The sequence below is a fragment of the Carassius auratus genome, chromosome 42 (genome assembly GCF_003368295.1).
Source record: "Carassius auratus strain Wakin chromosome 42, ASM336829v1, whole genome shotgun sequence".
Classification (NCBI taxonomy): Eukaryota; Metazoa; Chordata; class Actinopteri; order Cypriniformes; family Cyprinidae; genus Carassius; species Carassius auratus.
Genome location: NC_039284.1, coordinates 5,333,270 through 5,348,897, shown reverse-complemented (window position 1 = coordinate 5,348,897; position 15,628 = coordinate 5,333,270). Strand labels below are relative to the sequence as shown.

The 15,628-nt window shown below is 38.1% G+C and overlaps 1 protein-coding gene across 1 annotated transcript in view; it reads right to left on the bottom strand.

Moving 5' to 3' along the window:
• Positions 1 to 15,628, bottom strand: part of LOC113060464 (cysteine-rich motor neuron 1 protein-like) — a 100,227-nt gene that overhangs the window by 22,489 nt on the left and 62,110 nt on the right. The window contains exons 6-7 of the mRNA XM_026229391.1: positions 6,014 to 6,196; positions 4,794 to 4,991 (exon numbers count right to left, since the gene is read on the bottom strand). Coding sequence (XP_026085176.1) covers positions 4,794 to 4,991; positions 6,014 to 6,196 — 381 coding nt within the window. The remainder of the gene's footprint in view (positions 1 to 4,793; positions 4,992 to 6,013; positions 6,197 to 15,628) is intronic.

Genomic DNA, 15,628 nt, shown 5'->3' with positions numbered 1-15,628 from the left:
GTTTTAGTGTGTCACAGCATTAAATGAGTGAAGTTTAATTATTTAAATGTCATCACATGAAGCTATTTTATGACGATGTCATATCAGACCACTTTTATGGTGCTTTTTTTGGTCATTTCTGAAGTTTAACTGTATAGAAAAGCTAAAAGATTGTGCAAAATAACTCTTTTGTGCACTGTGGTAGAAAGAAATATTCCCATGGACTGCTTTTATGATGTTAGACAATCAGCTAAACTTCTTTTAAGAAGTTATGCTCCCTGGAAGTAAGATTACCATACCCGGTCTCAATGACACTTGAACAATCCTTTTAAACCACTCAGCTGCACCATCCAACTGGCAAAATATGGAGTAATTAATTCATATGAAACACTGAGCAGTTACTCACCTTGCTGTCACAGTCGGAGGATTCAGAAACCATTTGAATATTTTCACATTTACAAAGTCTATCTATGCTTTAACCTTTCACTGCAGTCCGTGATGATGAGCAGGCACACATGGTGCCTTTGATCTACCTCTGCACTGCCCGGAGAAAGAGCGAGAGAGAGACAGAATTCAAATAAAGAGAGAGCACTGTATTTGAGATGTGGTTTGCGATGCAGCAGCGGTATTGTGTGTATAGAACTTTGTATGGAAAGCCATAGTGCACTACCCCCTCACTTCACCTCCATACTGAAGTGAGTGCTCTCCACGGTCAGGCAGACCCATCTACACCTCTAATTGCTTCACAGGCCGAAAGGCGTATGAAAGATTAATTGAAAAGGGGTGAATGTGAGCTTGCTGCTCTGAGCAGGTCTGCAGACATGCTGCTGTCCCTCTCTGTCAATCCACTTCTCTCTTTTCCTCTCTCCCTCACTACCTCAACTAGCTTGAACAAACTCAAGTCTACTCAGACTCTTTGCATCTTGATTTAGGTGCACCGCATAAACTTTTGTTGTTCGACAAAAACTCACGTCACAATAATAGAGTGTTGTGCTAATACAAATTATACTAATACTAACAACAATAATAACAACAACAACTATTATTATTACTTTTATTCTAAAAATAATAATTATTACTATTATAGAGGGTGGCAGTACTATCAAAATTTTACATCACTATGTGTGCATAATCTTATTATTTACTAATACTTATTATTATTATTAATTTATACTGTCACCAACATAAAATAAATTATGTTGTGATATTAGATTGAAATAAGTATATATATATATATATATATATATATATATATAGAGAGAGAGAGAGAGAGAGAGAGAGAGAGAAAGAGAGAGAGAGAGAGGTAACACTTTACACTAACGTTCCATTTGTTAGTCAATATATTAACTAACATAAATGATACATTACAGTATTTATTATTCTTTGTTAATGTTAGTTAATGAAAATACAGTTGTTCATTGTTAGTTCATGTTAATTCACAGTGCATTAACTAATGTTAACAAGCACAACTTTAACTAATGAACTAATAATTTACTAATGCATTAGTAAATGTAAAAAAAAATAAATAAATACATTAGCTAAGATTATTAAATGCTGTAGAAGTACTGTTCATGCTTAGTTCATGTTAACCAAAGTAGTTAACTAATGTCAACTAATTAACCTTATTATAATGTGTTACTGTTTTTTTTTATTATTAAATAATATGTTAAGGCCTATTTACTGGACAATTAAATAATTTACAAATTGAATGTCATCACATTTGATTATAATTTTTTATGTATTTAAAAATGTATGGATGCAAACCGTGCTAAGTTGAACATGCTTAAGCTAACAACAACACACTACATTTGAAATGCATTTTTTTTAAACATAAAAGGGTCATATAATGCGACTTAATTTTTTTCCACGTCAGGGAAAATGCGACGTGTAGAGTAGTATCATGCTGTGTCTGTGAGAGAGAGACAGGGTCACATCACAGTGGAGTCAACTTTCATAATCGTGACTTGTGTACTGCAAATACATACAAGCATCATCACTGTGTCGGTCACGTGACTCTGTTCCACTTTCGGGCTTGAACTGATGGTAAAATTAAGGACATTATTTACTGTCTTTACATTTATGTTGAAAGCTGAAGCTCGCGATTATGGAGAGGGACGTTACATTTCCAACGCATGCTTGTGGTATTCGGCCAATCAATGCACTGGATCAGCTGGCAAATCAGGGCAGATTGTGCTTGCTTTGTAGAAAACAATACATTTGAGAGAGGTGGGGCATAGAGGAAATACAATAATAAAGTGACAGTATTTGAAAAATAATGTGTTTTTTGAACATTAAAGCATGTTAACATATTCTGTTACACCAAATTCACAAAATAATGATATTTAATATAGCATCATATAACCCCCTTTAAATGAAAGGCAAATACTTCTGTGTAGTTAAAAAAGTTAACGTTAATTGCTCCTTTTAAGACAATAGTATGTAGTGTACATCATTTAGAATCTAACATACTTGTATATGTAACAAATATTTCTTATTTGAGACACATTTCAGCCTGCCGCACAAACAATTTTATTTATATCATTACACTGTAAATAACCATCTTACAATAGTAGATAATGCTGCCAGAGGTCAAGCTGAAAATCACATTCAATGGCTGCTGAGAAATTGTTTCTCAAGGGGCTACACAATTTGAGGGATCACTCATGTCCGTAGCACATTTGTTGACATCCCTAACCCTGAATGAGAGCCATAGTATTCGTAATGCTTGCCTTCACTATTATCACGCACCACTATGAGACAAAGCACTTCAGCCATTGTTTTCTCTCAATATACTGAGTCGGAGCAAGAGAAGCATGCTTCATTTGCTTGGATCTTTAATTGGAAGGAGGGTGAAGGTGCAGAGGGTAGATGAGACAGACAGGAATCCTATTACCCCCGGTGTGACTCAATTCCACTGAACAGCATTGATCATAACCAACACGACAGTTGGTGGAGCCTCACCCCCAAAGCCACAAAAAAAAAGCGTTGTTGTTTAGTATGATTTTTTATATCCTCCTCCACACATATTGTCAGTCTGGTATTTAGGATGGCCTGATAAGACTGTTAATTGCTCTGAACAAGCTTTCCATTCTCGGCGATCCTGAGACTACAAGTAACAGGAAGAGAAAAAAAAAACCCCATCATTTTGCTTTTGTGATTTAAAAATCTGGACGGCAAGCAGCGACGTGAGAAAATCTATATTCTCCAGCTCTTTTTAAAAGGATGATGTCATCGGTCTACACACAGCCAGTCCTGGGAGAAATTCATTAGCCGACATACCTGCCACTCATCTATCACTCGCTCGTGTGAAATAACCTTTAGAAACCCTCTCTACAAGAATGTAGTCCATGCTCCTGCATACCGAGGTGCACGTCCATACATCGCGGTGCTTAATCAAACTTATGATGAGATACAAAATGATGTGAAGCTCTCACTCGTAACAAACATGGAGGGGGAGACCCAGCCAGCTGCAGTGGGAGTGCAAGTCCCAGGGGTAACTGCTACAGATCTGTGAGCAGTATGAAAAATACACTGGCAGGCGGGACATGATGTTCCACTGCCGGTGAGGGTCGGGAGCAAGGTCTAATGGAGGGAAATCCACAGGAAGGGTTTTGGTGCAGTGTTGCATGACAGTAAAGAACACGACACAATAGACCTGAGATTTGAGACCATGGAGATGTTTGGGTTGTGCTGGAAGTGGGTTGCTGGGGGATCCAGGTACCCAGCTGCCTGCATTGCTCTCAGTCTAGTAGATTATTCACACATAGAATATGTGACTGGAATGGAAACTCGCATTTACTCACAAACATAGATACTAGTCTTGAGCATTCCAGTTTATATTAGTTTGAGGGTTATTAGTTTCATTAAAGAAGTCAGTGTGATGTCCTCATCATTGTAGACAAATAAATGCATATTTAGGCCCTGTCCCAAATGGCGTCCTAAGCCATCTTATGATTTCACACTTTTGTGATATAATGCTGCTTTTACTATCAGGGAGAAGTCTGCTATGGAACTCTCCTCAGATCTGGCGAAGTGCACACCAAGGGAGCATAGTGCCTAAAAAAAGTGGGCACACATGAGCAGACTTGTGAAACCGAAAATGATGAATGGAAAAACCCGTGGTAGAGGTGTGCATGCATGCTCCTGGAGGGCCAACGTCCTAAAGAGTTGAGCTCCAACCAGCTCCAACACTCTTGCCTGGACGTTTCTAGTCAGCCTGAAGTCTGATTAGCTGATTATGCATCAGCCACAAGACATCAATTTACATAAAATATGCCATTTGAACTCAGAAACATTTGGACTCAACCCACTCTAGTCTCAGCCTGGACTTGGACTTGAATGAGCTGGTTTGGACTACAACACTGAATCATGCTCATATTTAGCGTTAAGGGTCTGTCGCCTGGTTGTGTAATTGGGTGTAAAAAAAAAAATCACATTTAAAAGACCATATCTAATGGCCAGAACATCATAGAAACCACTTGATTTAAGCCAGTAAGCAACAATTTATAATTTACTGACCGTACTTGAGCACTTGCGTATCATTGCTCTGTGGTTGTTTTTGATTGCTTCCATTGTCCTCATTTGTAAGTCGCTTTGGATAAAAGCGTCTGCTAAATTACTAAATGTAAATGTAATCTTTGTGAGATGTTGAAATTGCGATACATAATACAACTGTTATGATTGCGAACTACAAATAACCATAAACATTGGTGTTCATGTGCTTGCATATTTCATAGAGTGTGTTTATGTCCAATAATGATACGCTCAACCCAATACAATCCCAACCCGCATCCATAAAGTGCATCTGTTCTTACCCTCACACACAGGGCAGCACTCTCCGGGCACAGTGACGGGATTGAGACAGCTGTGGCCGCAGGCCGCTGCCACACAGCGGGCCTCTCCACTCACACACTGGCAGAAGGTACAGTCATCTTCACGCCAATGGTCTCCGTGTGCCAGGATCTGCCCATTCACATAACAGCCGGCTAAATTGAGCATTGGGTAGATAGGGTCTATATGGAAGAAGTTAAGAGAACAGAAAGATATGATGAAGATAACAGCTTAAACACATCAGTACTGACATCCTCTAAAATGTACCCTGCTGGAAAAGTCAGTTTAAGCCAGTGATTCTCAACTCTGGCCCTCGAGGTTCATTTTCCTCCAGAGTTTAGCTCCAACCTTGATCAAACTTCAATAAAAAATATATATTTTAAAACTATTATCCTGTACATTATGAACAACTAGAAATAACATGGGGGCTTTGAATATTGTTGTGGACAATGAGGCCTCAAAAAATGTTGAGAACCACTGGTTTATATTGGTGATTAAAATGATTTACCTCCTTCATAAATCAAGACTGCCTATGAGTCAACCTACGGAGTCATACTGGCTTATATTTACAGTGAGCCGTCTAACTTTAGTTGGACAATTTCATTTGTTTAATTCATGGCAGTAAAACTCTCAGGAGGAAAGCTACAGGGGACTGAGAGAGTTTCTTTTTAATTAACTACATAACAGCAAAATCATTCGCAAACTAATTTCAACATGACCACAATCTGATAAATATAACATGAGCAGAAAACGTAGCATGGCACTTCCAAGCAGTAATGTATTGGACAACAAAACCTACCCACAAGAGGAGCATAGCAATTGAAATTACATGCTCCCCGGCAGCCTATTAAAAGGTTGTCTACAAAATAAAACAATGAACAGTTTCCCTGAACTAATTAGCCCTGGATGCTCGCTGAATTGGATGCAAGCACAGAAAGAATTCATCCTGCAAATGTATGTCCAATCTACAGAATCTCCCCCATCTTGTAATGTAAAATGCACAATGTCATGACACTGTTCATTAAAATTCACAAAATTCACCTAAATTATAGGCAGAACATCAACAACACATGCAAAACAGGCTCTAAGGCACAAAGCTAATGCTAAAGACAGCTTGATATCATTTGGAGAAAGGTGCACATGTGCCTGCTTACACTCTTGACAAACAGTTTATGAAGAACTGCTACTTCAAGGGTCATCTAACCTTCACAGACAGGACAGCACTCTCCATCAGGGACGTAGTAGCGTTCGCAGTGGAGGACGCCGCACTGGGCTGTAAAGCACACGGACACCCCACCCCGACAGCGGCAGAAGCGGCAGGCGTCCATCCTGAACATGTCCCCGTCATGGTACTCCACTCCGTTGAAAGTGCAGGCCAGCTTTGTCTCTGCAAAACACAGTAATTCGGATGCAGTGCATTAGAGGCTGTCTCGTGTATGACTGACAGCACGACAAAACAAACAGGGTCTTGATGACAGGGTCAGGAAGAGTAGTTAGTTATGGGGTATGCAGGGACCTAAACGGTGTGCATTTGTATCTGAGAGAGCTTTTAGCTGCCGAGTTTCAGATAGCTGTGGAATTGATGCTCACCGGTCACCATGACAACCCTCAGGTACCAAATTCCCCTTTTCAGCTCATGCATTACAATGCCCACACTTGTGTACATAAGAATAGGCTGTTTTTGTTCCAAAATGAAGCTTAAAGAAGGTCTCTTTATATGTATTCAAACTCTGAGGACTTATGTTAATGCAGTTATATTTAGATAAAAAAAGTTAAAATAAAAGAACATTTATGGTGGCTGTGAAAGAGAATTCCAAACAAAGAATTAACACCTCCAAAAAAGACACTGAACTGCAAAAAAAAAAAAAAAAAAAAAAAACAAACAAAAAATTGGCATCTTTGTCTGTTTTTTTTTTTTTTTTTTGGCGGTGGGGGGTAAATTAACACTTACAGTTTTTGTACACAAGTAGAACTGAAAAATACACACGGCCCTCATTGCAAATCTGCAATAAATACCAAAACAACACACTTTAGTTTCTTACAGTGATATTTTGTTGTGTTGAGCTATTATGATGATTACATAGCAGCTTAAAAAAGGATTGTAAATGACATACTTCTGTCAAACGTCTCGTGAGTTTGATTTATACATAAATAACATCATATAGAGTGTCTTTTTCCAAAATTTACTGTTAATACATACCCCCCCACACACATATGATAAAAAAAATTATAAAAAATGCACTGTTCTTCATATTGTCCTTCAAACAAGGTAAATTAGGAAGTAAAATTAAGATTCAAAATTTTGCAAGGTATTTCTTCTGCTGATAAATCTGCTGATTAAATCATTAGTTTTTTTCTTTATATAAGGTAGCCAAACACCTATTATTGATAAAAATGGACAACTATTGCTTAGTTTTATATAAAAAAATTACATTTAAATTGTATTTTTTCTTATTTTTTAAATCAGTGAAAATAATTCTTTGATTTCAACACCAAGACATGTCTGATTATGGAAATATGTGTCACTTCCTCATCTTGTGCTTATGTTGAATGACGCCAAACACATCCTTGAAAACCTCCGATCACAACATATTCGATGCACCCAAGTCATCTGAAGGAACTCTGCCTGTGACAAACAAGAGGCCCTGGAACATTCCATAAAATCCTATCAAACGAAACACTGGCAGAATATCAAAGCAATCCATTAAAAGAGAAATTATTAGAAACCTGGAGCCAACAGAAAGCACCCAGAGCCAAGTGGGAATTGATCTCTGCACACTTGTTTGAAAGATCAGCCATATGCGGTGCACAGCGTTTTTAATTCCAGTGAATAATTTTTGTCAATTAGTACAGGCTCAGTGAATTACCCAATAATCTGGTGTGGCGACTGTGAGGTTGCCACAATAGACAGTTTTAACAGATGACTGTGTGAATTTGCTCAGATTTATAATCTTTTTTTTTTTTTGTTCCATCAGCCTTTGGGTGACTGAATAACCCCCACCATTAGACAGGAATCAGATGCTAAAAGGAGTTGTACAGGTGGAGTTGAGATGTCTATGAGCTCTCTATGAGTGTAATATTTCAAGTGTCTTGTGCTTGCCCGTGTTGTATGACTGTAATGTTACAGTATGCCAGAAGGATGAGCAGAAGGATTCAGAGCTGAAATATAACAGGTTTAATTGTTTATCACACCATTTTCAGGAACAGAAGGCATTAGATGTGTGCTATGTGGGCAATTAGCTAAGGAACAGAAGGTCACCAAGAGGTCATTAGCTTTTAGTGTGAAATACAAGATGATGAAGAGTAATTACTTATTACACCAGCAACAGCAATACATCAATATTCCCACACGTGTTGGAAAGCAACTAAATAAAACTAATAATCAAATAAGTATTTGAAAACAAGTTTAATATCACATAAAATATCTGACTCTCATGTTTGGAAGTTTAAGATTTTTCTGTGAATCAGTTTGCTAAGAATTGGCACATATATATAAGTAATAAGTAATTATGAATGTTGAATTACTTCTAAAAAATGATTCTTCTGAATATATGCAAACGGTAAAAGTTCAACAATTCCTTTGAGTCCTTTTCGATTCTTTGAGTTCGTGCAAACTGTTCATCATTAAAAAAATATTTACTAATACTTTTGAGTTCTTGCAAATGTCAAATCACTTCAAAAATGATTTACTGATTCTTTGAAGTCTTTGCAAATGGTTAGTTGCGAAAAAAAATAATATTTTGAGTCCATGCAAACAGTAAATTGGTTAAAATAGATTCATTAATTCTTTAAAGTCCTTGTGTACAGTACATCGTAAAAAAACCTCTGCAATTCTTTTCAATCCTTGCTCATTTAGACACTATTCCTTTCCAAAAATAATGCAAATTTTATATTTTAAAAACATATTCCCCTCTTAGATAGCTTTAGTATAGTTAGTTGTACTTTTTTAAGGATAGCACAGTGGTTTAAAGGAATAGTTAAACCAAAAAAACAAAATTATGTCAAGAAAAAAAATATTTAACTAAATCTAACCACCCCTTTTAACTACTTTAGACTTTAAGTAGTTTGTAAATCTGCCAGCTACAGTTCCTAAGTAGTTTTCTCCAAACTATACTATCAATTCCCCAGCCAGTTCTCTACACTAACCTGTTCTACTCATCTCCTACAAATTCGCTTTCCCTTACCCCTTATCCTACTAATGTTATTTTTCCCAATTCTAACTCAATTATCCACTCTATCCTGCCCATTCACTATCCAATTCCCCCTACCCTACATATTCCTTACCCAATTAGTTAAGACTTACAAACAATATCATTAAAAAATCAAAATACTTAAGTTCACATTCCTACAGTCAATGCAAGGAATAAGAGTAAACACGATTGGCTTGATCTGTGCAATTAAGGGGCTCACGTTTGAGACTTGACTCAAGCTCTAAAACACCCCTCTGGACCTAATTATAGAAATAAATAGTGCTGAGGTGGAAAGAGTGAAACAACTGTTCATATGTGTTTTGTGTTCTGATTGCAAAGATATATGAATACACTTCCTACATACCGTTTGCTGAATTTTGCGGGAAGAAGTTCCATTTGAAGAGACAACCTGGAACAAAACATCTTACTCTTTTTTTTGTTTTAAATGCAATTAACCTTCTTCATTTATTTTAATGACTAATGAGCCTCATCCCACAGGCACGATGGTGCCGCCACAAATACAACCAGTTGTGGCAGAGGTGAATAATTAGAGGAAGCATGAGTGATAGTTATGTCAGCATCTTGACCTACCCAGTTGTTCATTGCAGTGGCCTCGCCCTAATGGATCTCATTCTTTAAAAATGACACAAGTGGCCACATCACAGTTAGACTCAGCATTGAGACATGGTAATAGCAAGGAACAACCCGTTTCTTTGTTTTGTCTCACTGAATGTTAGTGTTTATGCCACTGCTGCATCTCATAAGTTTTCAAGATAAAGCCTGACCTAAGCCGTCTGGATGCAACGAAAGATTTGTAGGAGAGCAGATAGCATACTTGTACCCACTTGTTTTTGCTAGCTGTTGTGACCTCACAGAAAAAGAAAAAAAATCCTGCAGAGAAATTGTAAAAGGGAGAATCTGGCTTTCCTGTCGCATTTCTGTTTTTGAAGGGCAAGCAATAAATGCTGGTGCGTAAACAGAAGCTCATGGAGAGCCGGTGTCTGCTCTAGAGCTTATCCCTCTCTCACCACATTAAGACAAGCTGGTTGTTGAACAAATATGCAAAGTTTGTCAGGCTTGAGCTGGTGGCTCCATTTCTCAACCCACTGGCTGCCTTGATTTGGGACTTTACCCATCACAAAGGATTATATGACTGCATCAAATTCTTCCTAGTTTTATGGGAAAGTCTTTGACTTGGACTTATTCCCGAATCCTCTGCCATTAGGGATTGGGCGTCGTGTAGGGAGAGTAAACTTGAATGAATTCTGTTTAATATTCGGAATTTCCTCCCAGAGCTGTAATCCTGTAATGACTCTGTCAGGAAAGAAACTGCGGAGTAAACTTTTTGAAAAAAGTCTGGAGATGGCCAGAGCTGTCCTAGCATGGGTTGGGGCTCATTTTCACGTTCTTCAATGCCAAACAGCTATACTGTTGTGTTCTAAAAAGGTGAAGGGTGCAGGAGTTGTATTAGCACAAGAAAAATGTATAACTAACACAAAAATGCCAGTTAGTTTAATACCAGTTGGAGACTCTAGTATCTGTGTCAGTTCCTCGCAAGTCTTTATTGTCACCTTTAGAAGCACAAAGATGAATGATACTGAGATCAAAGTCACCAAGGCGCTCAGATTCAGTGTTATAAACCCACTCAGTCCAAAAACAGCAGTTCAATACTCTAGCAATTTCTGACTGCAACAGATTTAATTAAATATGAAAAAAAAATAAAAAATAAATCACCTTTAAAATCTACTTTACATCAATGTAGTCTTCTTTAGTAAAAGTTACACTGTTTGGCCTTTTGTGTCAAAAGTGGGAACATTTCTCTCTTTTTGTCTCCCTGCGACACATTCAGACAAGAAGAACTATGAAAACTTGATTTGACAGTTTCTTTTTTTCCGTTCTGTTCTGAAGATTTGTTTCTTAGCACATTTTAAATTCAAAATCAAAATAATACCATATGTAGTTTTGCATAATTGCAAGCAGTGTTTTTCTTTGGTTGCATGTGGTGCAACACGCAAAGTCATGTGGCACAACCAATGTGCACAAATATTCAGAAAAAAAAAAAAATCTGTAGATTGTCATTGATGTGTCAAGATGTATACATTTTTGATAGAGAATTCCTTAGACGTTCCTCCAATCAGTGCAGAACATGCAAATAAAATCTGAAGATTCCATCAGGCTGATATTTTAATAATGTACAGCATCATATATAAGCATCAGTAAACATAAAAATTTGGAGTGGAGGAGATTCTTCCTCTCGTATGAAACGCCACACCTCAGTGTAAATTAGTGGAAGAGAATGGTAACCATGGAAACACCACCCAGAGACGCCAAAGCCTAGTTTTCTCTGCCTCGGGATCCAACAGGTCCCCTCCCCTCTGAGGCCTGGAGGCCAGCAGCTGTTAACTGGCCCCACCTGAATTGTTAGAGTGTATGACGGCACTCGCAGCGTCTGTTCGAGCTGAGGAAAGTGACAGAAGCCAAGTATGTAATCTGTATGAACGCCCAACCCTCCACACATCTGTACGAATACAAATTAAGAATGGCTTCTACCTGTGTTCTCATATGGCTTTCTGAAAATAGAGAAATAGCATCGGGGCCACAACACACACACACATACTCACAAAGTGTTTCTTATTACACAAAGGCCATCTGAAGCAGGAGGAAAAAGAGCCCATTTATATTTAACTCTAAGAGTTTGACAGGATTGTGAAGAGGCAGTAATGAAATTCTCCATCTGGAGATTAAAACACCTCCACATCTCAGTCTCAAAGTTCCTGAACAGAGCACTGCGACCTAAAATAACAACATTTATTGCCGTTCAAAAGCTGCAAAAACTTAACGTGGGGGATTTACATAATCACCTATCTCCAGTCGCAAACTTGCACTTGTGCAGATTTCTCCCGCTTGAGGTCATGATTCATCACGGGCGGTTTTTCAGTTTCGATCCAGGCACCACAAACGTGAGTCTCATTTTTTGTGTTTTTAAAGGAGCCATATTGTATACTTTAGTAGCATATTATATTTCCCCCTGAAGTCCACTTATATCGTTAATTTAGCTTTCATGCACCAAAAATATTTGTAACTTAGTTTTATATGACCATTTTCCTCCTCATTTCAGTCCTTTAGAATTAAAAGTGCTATATTTTGGAATTCGACACATAAATTACTTCCCTACTACCTGATTGATACCAATGAAATAGGCATCTTGAGCATTCATGCTAGTCTCTGTGACTGCCAGTGGCTCTGTAAACAACAAAACGAGTCAAAGGGGACAGCCCAAGCTTTTTGGCCAGACAACTAGCCTGTGATCTATTTTGCCTGCTGGGGTTGTTTACATCTTTTGAAATGACATCTATTGGTAGGACATCTGTGGAGGCTTTGGGTAAAGGATGTTTATGCAAATGACCCTTTTATGATTGGCTAACCTGCTCTTTGCATGTGAAAAGAGACCTTGTTCACAGTGTTGCTCATCAGGGTGTATAAATGTTAGCATGCTAATATGCTAATGGCGTAAAAAAAACAAGTTTTGATTTCTGTTGTGGATTGCAAAATAAATAAATAGATACAAAACCCACAGCCAATACAGCTGTTTTCAAAATGTTGCAACTTAATATTCTACTCTTTCCTAACAAGTAGCGATGTAAGTTAAGACACATTATTTTGCACACAAAGCCTTGCAGCCGAGGAAGCTGAGGAAATATCAAGTGATTTCTAGTAGAACGTCCAACAAAATCCCATGAGAAAATGTAACTATTTTATAAAACAGTAATTTTGTACGAATTCATAGGATATGATTTTAAGAAGTTGATGAAGGTACACCCCTACCTAAACTCTAAGCCTAACCATCACTCTAGCATAAGCAGATCATAAAACGCACAAAAACATACAAATGAGATTGTATTAATTCATACGAATTAGTCAACAAAACATAACATTAGCCTGCAACATATATACATTTTCTAAGGTATAGCTTAACTGTAACTGAAGTTCTTTAAAGTAGAAAAAGGTTCTTAAAATATACTTTTTTTTTCTTAGTGTGAAGAAGGTTTTACAGAATCTTTTTTCATAAAGAACCTTTCGTGGACTGGAAAGGATTCATGGACCATAAGTTTTTTCATAGAACCATATATGCCAATAAATAACCTTTAGATTTAAGAGTGTCCTCTTTTATGAATACTGTTTTTCACCTTCTATAGAGTAGGGAAGTAGACACATTCAGATGTAAGGTTAGTTTCACCCTAAGGAAAGGGAAGAAAACAATCTGAAACCATGAAGAAGAAATGGATTTCCGAAAGGCTGAGGAGATTGCAGTTATCATCCTCTCAGATGCTTGAGATGCCTCTTTTTTTCTGTGTTAGGTAGGAGAATGCTTTTCTAGTTGTCCTACAGCCCAACAGGAGCTGCCTTCCCGGTGTTTTTCAGCCCTCCCCCATGCTGCAGGCTAGCTTGTTTTGGCTGCAGCTGCTGAGAGGCAGACTAAACAATGTGATAACGCGCCGCTCCACAGTTGTGCCTTGTGCTGCCAAGACCCGCCACTGCTCTGAACATGTAAATCACTACAACCACACAACACCTGCAAATCAAGGCTAAGTTGTCGAGAAACAAAACAAAAAAAGACGGCGCCTTTGTGTGCATGTTTTCCTATTTTTTTATCAGTGAAAGATAGCGGTCGCTGTGTTGGAGCAGACATAAATAAGAGTAGAGTATAAAAGGGAGAGCATAGTGCCTGCGGGGCCCGTCAATCATTGTAGGATTCACAGTGCACATGTTAAGTGAATGGCCCCTTGGTGACTCATATTCGAGCCCTACCTTAAAATGACTTTCCTCTCCTGATGACACCTTCTCTGAAAAAAAAGAGATGCCTGTGCTTCACGACGGGCCACAGTGTTATGTTTACGCTAGCATTGTTCTTTCATATGTCATTTGAGACAGAACAACGCGCTACTGTGTACAGAGCTAATCCTAATGCTAACCGCTTAGATGTTGACAACACAATCACAAAACACGTTTTCTTTTCGTCGAGAAGAGGATCAAAATCAGCACTCACAACCTTTAATACATCGCCCTTCAATCCCTAGGTTAAACAACTTGTGCAAACCGCCAATCGTGCCCTTCTCCATGACCACCCCCCTCTGGGCAAACATTAACGTAATGATGGGGCTTGTAGCAGTGGGGCTGTATAAATGGGGACTGACAGGTGCGCCAGTTCATGTGTGAAGATGCACAAATTATGAAACAAAAAAAAAAAACTGCTAATGACAAAGCAAATCTACCATGCGCAAATGTGGCAGAGTGGCTGCCGTTTTACTGCAGTCAAACAACATGTTCGCATATTCACTTGTTGATCAATTTGCTCGGTACATTACGAGATCAACACAAATCTACACAAAATTCCTTGGTGTGGTCAAAGTTAGCTCACGGTTTTTAAACTTTCGGAAAGGAGTTGCGATTAGCTCAGGGTGGGAATGTTCTCGATTAGATGCACACATACACTCACTAATCAGACCTTCTTCTTATCTACTCCCCAAAAGGGTGACATCACTGTCTGAGAGAAAAATGTGGTGCACAAACACTGTCTGAGAATGCTCACTCCCTTGCCATCCTAAATACTTGCCTTTGGAAGTGTGTGTGGGCGCCTTGTAGAGCGAGCGAGTAAGTGACTGGCAGAGAAAGATGGGATTCTTTCGGTCTGACATCTGCTGTTTCTAGAATCATCAAGCCATGAATTTGTTCAGAAATGGCACAGTTGATATACTTAAATTCAAAGTTTTGATTCTTTATGTAGATAACGTTTCTTGAATTTAGACTGCCCTGCTGAAAAACAGATTAACAGATTTAGGTGGTCAAGATGGTTTCAGGAATAACACTGAATGAAAAACGAAAGCTTAAAAGTAGTTTGACAATTTACACTATAGGTCTATTTAACGTTCTGATAACTGGATCAGTTCTGACCTCAATATTACTTGGTAAAGAAATGCCATTAAATAAGTATTATGTAAACCTGTATGCAACAGACTTATCAATATAGGATCAGCTTTTTCATGTTAGCCTTTTATTGTGGTCGGTCTATTTACATTTCAGTCACTTGGTCTCCTTCTGTCTAAACAGGCAGGTTCTTTGTTTAGCTGCAACTTGGACATGAGCTTATGCTTACAGTCAAACATCTGGCTGGCTACACAAGCCTAATCTAGACCATCTTGTACCAGCTAATGACCAGCTTGCAATACGTCCATGAAGTGTCAATGTGACAAATCTACAGGGAAAAACTTCAAATAAAAGCAGTATAAACTGAATTTAATAAGCGTCAAATCCTCATTAAGGCATGCCACATTGAATAAACCTTATCACACATTACAGAGGACAAAAGTGAAAGATGGCGACTCCTTCTTCCAATTAAAGATTCATAGAGACAGTTTTCAGGAACCCAGCATTATATAAATCAAATTAAAGGGATAGTTCACCACAAAATGAATATTCTGTCATTATCTGTTCACCTTCATGTCGTTCAAGTCCCATTTGACTTTACTTCTTTAGTGGAACACACAGACACTGTTGGCACAGTCATGAGAAAAGTAACAGTGTCCGATTTGTAAAAAAAATCTCAAGTTTAAATTAAAGTCCTGGCACAC